General features: G+C 39.9%; 1 protein-coding gene across 7 annotated transcripts in view; it reads right to left on the bottom strand.

Moving 5' to 3' along the window:
* The window catches only part of USPL1 (ubiquitin specific peptidase like 1), a 36,783-nt gene extending 27,837 nt beyond the window's left edge, over positions 1-8,946 (bottom strand). For 2 of the 7 annotated variants that reach the window (XM_089899686.1, XM_089899681.1), the window contains exons 1-3: positions 8,820-8,946; positions 7,618-7,763; positions 405-570 (exon numbers count right to left, since the gene is read on the bottom strand). In XM_089899686.1, coding sequence (XP_089755812.1) covers positions 405-503 — 99 coding nt within the window. In that variant the 5' untranslated portion in view covers positions 504-570; positions 7,618-7,763; positions 8,820-8,946. Of the gene's footprint in view, positions 1-404; positions 8,747-8,819 lie in introns of those variants that run through there. The other 5 variants (XM_089899685.1, XM_089899682.1, XM_089899684.1 and 2 more) reach the window with 5 other exon arrangements.
* Between the last annotated feature and the right edge of the window lie 2,261 nt (positions 8,947-11,207).

The raw sequence follows: 11,207 nt of genomic DNA on the forward strand, positions 1-11,207 counted from the left end.
TGTCCTGGCAAGATATCTTAAAGACAGCAAATAAAATAAATGCATATAGGCTTTAATACAGCTATTGTTCCAAAAAGAATATATTTTAGTTTTAAATATTAAATTAAGTGTTAAAAATAGCATCAGTTTTATCTGCAAGAAAAAAAGTAATGTCAACTGTCACTGAAAATACGTTCAACATTTTCAAATAGTAAACTATACGGTCTATGTTTTATTTCTACTTTTACATATCAATAAAACAGAGAGAGGTAAACAGAGAACAATCTTTCGCCATTACTGTAAGATTTCCGTGGAAGATACAATTTTTTTCAAATTAACTGGTAAAATTAAAACCAAATTTAAGTCTTAAAAATAGGAGAGAAAAAAACCAACTTTGCACTGAGGCAAAAAATAAGTTCACTAACTTTTCCCAAATACCCCACCATATGGAGTGAAGATATCCCTATATCAGTCCCTGGTCCAATCACTGGCAAACCATTTCCAATCTTCGGGGAATCCATCATTCCGAGTCATTGGCTAATTTATGTCACTTGAAACATGTCAATATCACTAAGGATTTTTCAATGAACCCTGGAAAAAAAAAAGTTAACAGACAATTTTTATAAGATGTATGCATATTAAGTATATTTTGAGAACTATATATCTTATGTTAAACATATTCTGAAATTGTAATCTTGAAGTGAAAACAAAATAACTAAATTTATTTAAAGATCTAGCAAATTTGTGGAGAGAGGGCAAAAACTGGCAATAGGACCAGTCTTCACAGTAGACTCATTTGTAAACAAATTTATCAAAACTTGTAATAGAGATAGCTATTACTTAAATATATTGACAAGAGCTTGAAAACCTAAGTTTTTAGTCTACGCACAACTTGAAACAAATATGTAAGCATTATACCAAGAAAACATTTAAATAAAACACAGATCCATTGTGCCATTACTTAACAAGGACAAAAGAACCCCATACATTCCTATTGCTTTCAACTGCCAAGAATACATCACCAACTGAGAACAGTGCCACTTTTTAAATAAAAGCTGTGAACAAAATACTACTTTACATTAAAGTAAATAATCTGTAACGGAACAAAAATATAAACACTGTCAATTGTACAATGTTTTGAGTGTAGGCCCATGGAGTAGAATCACATTTAGTAAAGTTGAAATTATGAAACTGGAGCTCAGTGTAAGGCAAAAGTAATTGTTAACAGTGGTTCAGATATGGATTTAAAATACAAGGAAAACAAGATAAAGGAGAAATTTAAGCAGAGTGAATCACCACTTCACAGGGATGTTGTAAAACACTTTCAAGCAAAAGTCTTTCCCAAATCTAAGAATCCATGATTCTATGACAACCACTTTCTAGGAAACTGGGGCTCACAGATTCACTTTAAAAACTAGTTATGCTATTGTTTCCCGCTGTATAAACTTTACACACCTTTCAAGCCAAGGAATAATTTCAAAAATAAAAATGCTTTTTAGAAAAGTATCAGTGGAGGATAGCCTCATCCACCAGAGGGCAGACAGCAGAAGCAAGAACTACAATTCTGCAGACTGTGAAAGGAAAGCCACAGAAAGACAGACAAAACGAAAAGGGAGAGGACTCTGTACCAGATGATGGAACAAGACAAAACCCCAGAAAAACAACTAAATGAAGTGGAGAGAGGCAAACTTCCAGAAAAAGAATTCGAATAATGATAGCGAAGATGATCCAGGGCCTTGGAAAAAGAATGGAGGCAAAGATTGAGAAGGTGCAAGAAATGTTTAGCAAAGACCTAGAAGAATTAAAGAACAAACACCTAGAAGAAAAAAGAACCAACAAACAGAGATGAACAATACAATAACTGAAATGAAAAATACACTAGGAAGGAATCAATAACAGAATAACTGAGGCAGAAGAATGCATAAGTGACCTGGGAGACAGAATGGTGAAATTCACTGCTGCGGAACAGAATAAAGAAAAAAGAATGAAAAGAAATGAAGACAGCCTAAGAGACCTCTGGGACAACATTAAACACAACATTTGCATTATAAGGGTCCCAGAAGGAGATGAGAGAGAGAGAAAAAGGACCCAAGAAGAGATTATACTCAAAAACTTCCCTAACATGGTAAAGGAAATAGCCACCCAAGTCCAGGAAGCGCAGAGAGTCCCAGGCAGGTTAAACCCAAGGAGAAACACGCCGAGACACATCGTAATCAAATTCGCAAAAATTAAAGACACAAAAAAATTATCGAAACCAACAAGGGAAAAAACGACAAATAACATACAAGGGAACTCCCATAAGGTTAACAGCTGATTTCTCAGCAGAAATTCTACAAGCCAGAAGGAAGTGGCACGATATATTTAAAGTGAAGAAAGGGAAGAAACTACAACCAAGATTACTCTACCCAGCAAGGATCTCATTCAGATTCGACAGAGAAATCAAAAGCTTTACAGACAAGCAAAAGCTAAAAGAATTCAGCACCACCAAACCAACTCTACAACAAATGCTAAAGGAACTTCTCTAAGTAGGAAAGGCAAGAGAAGAAAAGGACCTACAAAAACAAACCCATAAAAATTAAGAAAATGGTAATAGGAACATACATATTGAAATTACCTTAAACGTGAATGGATTAAATGCTCCAACCAAATGACACAGGCTTGCTGAATGGATACAAAAACAAGACCCATATATATGCTGTCTACAAGAGACCCACTTCAGACCGAGGGACACATATAGACTGAATGTGAGGGGATGGAAAAAGCTATTCCATGCAAATGGAAATCGAAAGAAAGCTGGAGTAGCAGTACTCGTATCAGATAAAATAGACTTCGAAATAAAGAATGTTACAAGAGACAAGGAAGGACACTACATAATGATCAAGGGATCAATCCAGAAAGAAGATATAACAATTACAAATGTTTATGCACCCAACATAGGAGCACCTCAACACATAAGGCAACTGCTAACAGCTATAAAAGAGGAAATCGACAGTAACACAATAATAGTGGGGGCCTTTAACACCTCACACTAATGGACAGATCATCCAGACAGAAAATTAATAAGAAAACACAAGCTTTAAATGACACAGTAGACCAGATAGATTTGATTGATATTCATAGGACATTCCATCCAAAAGCAGCAGATTACACTTTCTTCTCAAGTGCACACGGAACATTCTCCAGGACAGATCACATCTTGGGTCACAAAACAAGCCTCAGTAAATTTAACAGAACTGAAATCGTATCAAGCATCTTTTCCGACCACAACGCTATGAGATTAGAAATCAATTACAGGGAAAAAATCGTAAAAAACACAAACACATAGAGGCTAAGCAATACATTACTAAATAACCAAGGGATCACTGAAGAAATCAAAGAGGAAATCAAAAAATACCTAGAGACAAATTACAATGAAACACTATGATCCAAAACCTATGGGATGCAGCAAAAGCAGTTCTAAGAGGGAAGTTTATAGCAATACAAGCCTAACTCAAGAAACAGAAAAATCTCCAATAAACAATCTAACCTTACACTTAAAGGAACTAGAGAAAGAACAAACAAAACCCAAAGTTAGTAGAAGGAAAGAAATCATAAAGATCAGAGCAGAAATAAACAAAATAGAAACAAAGAAAAGAACAGGTAAGATCAATAAAACTAAAAGCTGGTTCTTTGAGAGGATAAACAGAATTGATAAACATTTAGCCAGACTCATCAAGAAAAAGAGGGAAAGGACTCAAATCAATAAAATCAGAAATGAAAAAGGAGAAGTTACAACAGACACCCCAGAAATACAAAGCATCATAAGAGACTACTACAAGCAACTGTATGCCAATAAAATGGACAACCTGGAAGAAATGTACGATATCTTAGAAAGGTATAACCTTCCAAGACTGAACCAGGAAGAAACAGAAAATATGAACAGACCAATCACAAGTAACGAAATTGAAACTGTGATTAACAATCTTGGAACAAACAAAAGTCCAGGACCAGATGGCTTCACAGGTGAATTCTATCAAACATTTAGAGAAGAGCTAACGCCCATCCTTCTCAAACTCTTCCAAAAAATTGCAGAAGAAGGAACACTCCCAAACTCATTCTATGAGGCCACCACCACCTTGATACCAAAACCAGACAAAGATTCTACAAAAAAAGAAAATTACAGACCCATACCACTGATGAATATAGATGCAAAAACCCTCAACAAAATACTAGCAAACAGAATCCAACAGCACATTAAAAGGATCATACTCCACAATCAACTGGGATTTATCCCAGGGATGCAAGGATTCTTCAATATATGCAAATCAATCAATGTGATACACCAGATTAACATATTGAAGAATAAAAACCATATGTTTATCTCAATAGATGCAGCAAATCTTTTGACGAAATTCAACACCCATTTATGATAAAAACTCTCCAGAAAGTAGGCAGAGAGGGAACCTACCTCAACATAGTAAAAGCCATATATGACAAACCCACAGCAAACATCATTCTCAATGGTGAAAAACTGAAAGCATTTCCTCTAAAATCAGGAACAAGACAAGGATGTCCACTCTCGCCACTATTATTCAACATAGTTTTGAAAGTCCTAGCCATGGCAATCACAGAAGAAAAAGAAATAAAAGGAGTACAAATTGGAAAAGAAGAAGTAAAACTGTCGCTGCTTGCAGATGACATGATATTATACGTAGAGAACACTAAAGATGCCACCAGAAACCTACTAGAGCTAATCAATGAATTTGGTAAAGTTGCAGGATACAAAAATTAATGCACAGAAACCTCTTGCATTCCTATACACTAACAACAAAAGATCAGAAAGAGAAATTAAGGAAACAATCTCATTCACCACTGCAACAAAAAGAATATAGTATCTAGGAATAAACCTACCTAAGGAGATAAAAAGACCTGTACTCAGAAAACTATAAGACACTGATGAAAGAAATCAAAGGTGACACAAACAGATGGAGAGACATATCACGTTCTTGGATTGAAAGAATCAACATTGTAAAAATGACTATACTACCCAAAGCAATCTACAGATTCAATGCAATCCCTATCAAATTACCAGTGGCATTTTTTACAGAACTGGAACAAAAAAATCTTAAAGTCTGTATGGAAACACAATAGACCCCGAATAACCAAAGCAGTCTTGAGGGAAAAAAACGGAGCTGGAGGAATCAGACTCCCTGACTTCAGACTATACTATAAAGCTACAGTAATCAAGACAGTATGGTACTGGCACAAAAACAGAAATATAGATCAATGGGACAGGATAGAAAGCCCAGAGATAAACCCACGCACCTATGGTCAACTAATCTATAACAAAGGAGGCAAGGATTTACAATGGAGAAAAGACAGCCTCTTCAATAAGTGGTGCTGGGAAAACTGGACAGCTACATGTCAAAGAATGAAATTAGAACACTCCCTAACACCATACACAAAAATAAACTCAAAATGGATTACAGACCTAAATGTAAGACCAGACAGTATAAAACTCTTAGAGGAAAACATAGGCAGAACACTATGACATAAATCACAGCAAGATCCTTTTTGACCCACCTCCTAGAGAAATGGAAATAAAAACAAAAATAAACAAATGGGACCTAATGAAACTTAAAAGCTTTTGCACAGCAAAGGAAACCATAAACAAGATGAAAAGACAACCCTCAGAATGGGAGAAAATATTTGCATATACTTTGAAGCAACTGACATAGGATTAATCTCCAAAATTTACAAGCAGCTCAATATCAAAAAAACAAACAACCCAATCCAAAAATGGGCAGAAGAGCTAAACAGACATTTCTCCAAAGAAGATATACAGATTGCCAACAAACACATGAAAGAATACTCAACATCATTAATCATTAGAGAAGTATAAATCAAAACTACAATGAGGCATCACCTCACACTGGTCAGAATGGCCATCATCAAAAAATCTACAAACAGTAAATGCTGGAGAGGGTGTGGAGAAAAGGGAACCCTCTTGCACTGTTGGTGGGACTGTAAATTAATACAGCCACTATGGAGAAGAGTATGGAGGTTCCTTGAAAAACTAGAAATAGAATTACCATATGACCCAGCAATCCCACTACTGGGCATATACCCAGAGAAAACCATAATTCAAAAAGACACATGCACCCCAATGTTCACTGCAGCACTATTTACAATAGCCAGGTCATGGAAGCAACCTAAATGCCCACTGACAGATGAATGGATAAAGAAGATGTGGTACATATATACAATGGAATATTACTCAGCCATCAAAAGAAACGAAATTGGGTCATTTGTAGAGACACGGATGGACCTAGAGACTGTCATACATGGTGAAGCCAGAAAGAGAAAAACAAATATAGTATATTAACGCATATATGTCGAAACTAGAAAAATTGTACAGATGAACTGGTTTGCAGGGTATAAATAGAGACACAGATGTAGAGAACAAACGTACGGACACCAAGGGGGGAAAGTGGTGGGGGGGTGGAGGTGGTGGGTTGAACTGGGAGATTGGGATTGACATGTATATACTATAACGTATAAAATAGATAACAAGAACCTGCTCTATATAAAATAAATAAAATAAAATTCAAATATTCAAAAAAAAAGTATCAGTGGATGTCAATATGCTATTCCTAAAGAAATATCCAAAGCAGGGTTTCTCAACCACAGGATTATCGACATTTTGGACCAGATAATTCTTTTGTTGTGAGGGCTGCCCTGTGTGTTAAGAGGATGTTTAGCAGCACCAATGACCGCTATGTGCTAGATGCCAACAGCACCCACCCCTCAGCTGTGACCATGTCTCTAGACATTGCCAAATGTCCCTCCCTCCTCTCCCCTCCCAGGGGGAGGGGGGGAAATCACCCCATTGAGAACCACTGCCAAAAGGGTAAAAACAAGTGTGGTGATAACTTTTTCTTTTTAAGCTCCTCACAGACAATACTAATTTGTTAACTTTGGCTGGTTCTATTTATAATCTACTTACTAAAGGGAACTATATAGTAAAGTATCAAACTTCTGGTTCCAGAGTGGATAAAAGCATGAGCTTTAGGTTCAGAAATTTATTTGTGAAGTTAGTTTCTTCTAAGAATTAAATGTGATAATACATGTAAAATGCTTAGCACCTGACACATAGTAAATTGCAACCACTATTTGGTGCTATTTTATACTTTATGCAGAAAATATGCAGCATAGCTTGGATCATTATGCAGTATTCTCAAAAGAGAAGTTGGTAACCTATGTATCTTGAACAAATTTTTTTTGATGAAAATTTCCATCCACCTGAGGGATTAAGAAAACTTTTCCAGCTGGTTCTCTCTCTCTCTCTCTCTCTCTCTCTCTCTCATAAGTAAAACATGAGGAGCCTTCAAATCTGCTCTCCTGATCCTATCACCCAACAATTCAATGGGAAAAACAGGCAGGTTGGTGGTTGAAATCCTTAACATGCAGAACATCCAAAAGAAAATTCACTTAAAAAAATATCAAAGGTAGGCTACTCAGGTCTTCCAAATACAATTTACTTGGTCCTATGTACAGAACCCTGGGCTGATTCCTACAACTTAACTTGTTTCTAAATGACCGCCTTCATTGTCCTCCCTTCAAAATTACCTATTTCTGCTCCTCTTGTTTGTATCTCACCTAGATTTTGGCATCTCCATCCATACAAACACACAAACTGGAAAATCTGAGTGGTTCTCGGGACTTCCCTGGTGGTCCAATGGTTAAGACTCCGTCCTCCCAACGCAGGGGGCACGGGTTCCATCCATGTTCGGGGAACTGGGGAACTAAGATACCACATGTCACACGACGCGCACAAAAAAGAAAATGAAAATTTTGAGTGGTTCTCTACTCTTTCACTTCCCTCTTCTTTACTTAGTGAAAGTCATCAAATCCTACGGACAGTTCTTTGGAAGCATCTCAAATCCCCACCTCTCTTTCTATCCCATTCCCACTCTATCATGCCAAAGTGATGCTTCTATAACACAAGTCTGAGTCTGACACTACTCAACTTAAAATCCTCTACTGACTCCAGTGTGATTATAGGAAAGTCCAAACAGCTCAGTATGACCTAAAGCTCACTGCACTTATGAGACCACTGGTTTTCCAGCCTTACCCTCCTCTACTTCACTTCAACTTCCGCATCTTTTTCATGATGCCCCCCCCTTTTCATTACTTCTGTGATCTACTGATGCTCCAAAAGCCCGAATGTCAATTACTAACCCAGTAGGGACCCAGGTACAGCACAACCAAAGTGTGAAGTTGGCTCTGGGGATAGCGAAAGAAGCAATTAAGCTTAATTCACAGCCCCATGTGAAAAATGGGGAAACCCAGAGAACCAGCTGTTCGAAGAAGGCCTTATACCCGTTTGAGCTTTCCCTCCAAGACCAAGTGGGCTCAGCACGCGAACTGTCAAAGGTAAGGCCACAACAGACTTGAAACCGAGGAATGGGGTCGGCTTTCGGTGCCCAGCCCTGTCAGGTACCCAACCCAGCCGTCCAGAACCACAGACTAAGACACGTCACTTGCAAAACCCAACCCTGGAAACCTAGGATGAGCAGGGTTTCATTAATTCTCCCCATCTCCACGCTCCTTGGGAAAGCGGGGGCGGGGGAGACTCTGGTTTCTCTTCTGCATTTACCTCTCTGAGTTCAAACGAATGAATCTGTGACTCCATTCCAATACCTTAACCACCAAGCCTTCCCACCTGAACCTACTCCCATCCTTTCCCCCTCCCAGCCTAGCCCCTCCTTTCAGCGAGCAACTATCCCATAGATCACCCCAGCTCTGTCCCCCTTCCCTATTTCAGGAGCTGAAGGAAACTACTCCGTCTTCTCCCTTACCTGCCGCGGGTTCTCCCCTTCTTCGCGCCGGATCGCTCCAAACTCCTGTTCCAGCTTGAGCTCCACACCAGAGTGCAACGTTTAGCCCACGTTCCCCTCAACCTGCTCCTCCCCCACCGGCCCCTCCGCTAGAAAAGCAGCTTCCGGTTTGAGTCCGCGGCTAAAGAGTTCCCCTTCCTGCCCCGCGCGGGGCCTGAAAGGACGTAAGCGTGGTGGGGAAGGCGAGGACGGGAGCACTTCCGTCAGGCCTCCGCAGAGAGGCGTGGCTGTCCTCCCGGCTGCCGCAGTCGCAGTTTCAGCTGCGGCGACGACTAGGGGCGGGGCCGGTGGCTGCAGAGCCCGCCATATGTGAGTGGCGGGTTTGGGGTGGCGACATTTCTGGAAGCTGCTGGAAAGCGCTCGAGTGGCGGAGGTGACGCCGGCGGCCAGGGGGTGGGGCGTGATTAAAACTAGTGCGCGGTCGGCAGCGGAGGGATTACGCTGAGGAAAGAAACCGGAACGCGTCTCGTTGCGCTCTGGCAGCGCGAGCCCGGGTCGGAAGGCGACGCGCCCCTGAGTGACTTGGGTGGGTGGGCGGGCGGCGGAGGAGGGAAGGGCACCCCAGCCGGCGGAGGGTGCGATGGAGGCTCTTGGCCGGCGACTCCTTGCAGCGCCGAGGTCACCGCGACGGCGGGCCGCGCGAGGCCCCCATAGTCCGCTCTCCTAAAGCTTCGGTGAGAGCCGAGCTGCCACAGAGCGTGTTCACAAAGGGTCACCATACACGGAGCTGCCCCTCCCTGTCTCCCTAAACCCCATCTGCGAGGCCAGGGGCTTTTCCACCAGGATTCTGGGTGTATCTCCTCCTTTCCTCCCTCCCAGATCTTCTAACGGTAAGGGGAGTAGCCGAAGCACAGGGACTTTGCTCTCCAGGACCCATTCTTACTAGGCAGTGGCCGACGTGTCCCTGCTGCGCTCATTTCAGCTGCCCTGCCTTGTTTTAACTTCAGAGGAGGGGGGAGTTCTCATGGAGTTTCTAAGTTTAAGGCTCTGCTTTCGTAGGAAGGTCATGTGGTTTAAGGGACATCGTGACCGCGCGTGCTATTTCTGAGTCTGCGTTCTGAATCTTGGGGGCAGCATATTCCAGATGTCCTTCGCTCGACTGAGTTGTTTCCTGGATTAACAATGTGTAGGTTTTGACCATTTCTTTACAGAATAATCACCGTGGGAATTTTGGACTGTGGCTTTTTTTTTAAGTGGTCTCAAACAAATTATATTCTGGAATACTGATAATTTTGATAGGGTGATATAGAGGAAGTCCCGTGTACCAAGAAACTCTTCAGTGAGAAGGAATTTTAGTTTTCGGTTCTTCTGAATGCAAATGGCCAAGAATCCAACAGAGAGTTTGTTGTTTTGTTTTTCTCCAGAAAACTGAAAAATAGGCTGGTTGGTTTTTGTTTACCTTTTTTGTGGTTGTACTAGATACCTAACGTGCCGGTGTATTGGTTGTCAGATCTAGCTAATTAGATTTTCTTTTATTTTAATGAATTATGATGAAAATGCGAGGATGTAGTAAGTGTTTCTTCCTGAAATAGTAGCGGTAATTCAGAAGGTTTTTCTTTTTCACCCTTGGTATTTCCATTTTTAGAATGGAATACACTTTTTTGTAATGAACACTTGCTGAATGTTAACGTCATACATTGAACAAATAATTGATTCAGTTAAAATGTCGCTAAAATTTTAAGATTGAAACTCAACATGCCCAATCATATCAGTCATTGTTGTCTGCAAAGTTGATTTATAGTCTTTTAGTGCAAATTTGATTTTTTGCCAGGAGAAATTCTGTAATAGTAACAGAAACAAAATGGAGGTGGGGCTTGAGTTGTGGAAAGAAAAGAATGGATTTTAGTGTGTGCTGTGTTTTGATTCCAGACTTTTTCCTCTTGTAAAAAGTAGAAAAAGGCATAAAAGAGTTAATACGATTAAGGGGAGGTTGACTAGAAAACTCCCCTTTCGTTTACATTAGAGTAATGGTCCGAAGGTGAGAAAATTTGTGTACATTTCTGCTTATTTCTCACCAATATATTTGGAATGCCTCTTTCTATGAACATTGGTCCCCAAGAGTGCAGTTACCATCCAGTAGGATTCAAGCTCATTGCCTCCATACCGTTGTTAGCAATGTATAAAACTCCTGTCAGGAGGAGTTTTATTTATCTATTTTCATTTAAATAACATGATTTAATCAAATGGAGTTTTTTATTAAATTAATAATTAATAAGCAGCCCCAATAGGAATACAGTGTTGTACAATTAGGATTTTTTTTTCCTCTTCTCACATTGTCAGCTTTTGCCCCCCTCTGCTAGATTGGATTCCTTAATAACAAAACAAGTCTGCCCAAACATGGGATATAAG

The sequence above is a fragment of the Delphinapterus leucas genome, chromosome 18 (assembly GCF_059928025.1).
Source record: "Delphinapterus leucas isolate spDelLeu-1000000601 "Yukka" chromosome 18, BTC_Dleu_Yukka2, whole genome shotgun sequence".
NCBI classification, from domain to species: Eukaryota; Metazoa; Chordata; class Mammalia; order Artiodactyla; family Monodontidae; genus Delphinapterus; species Delphinapterus leucas.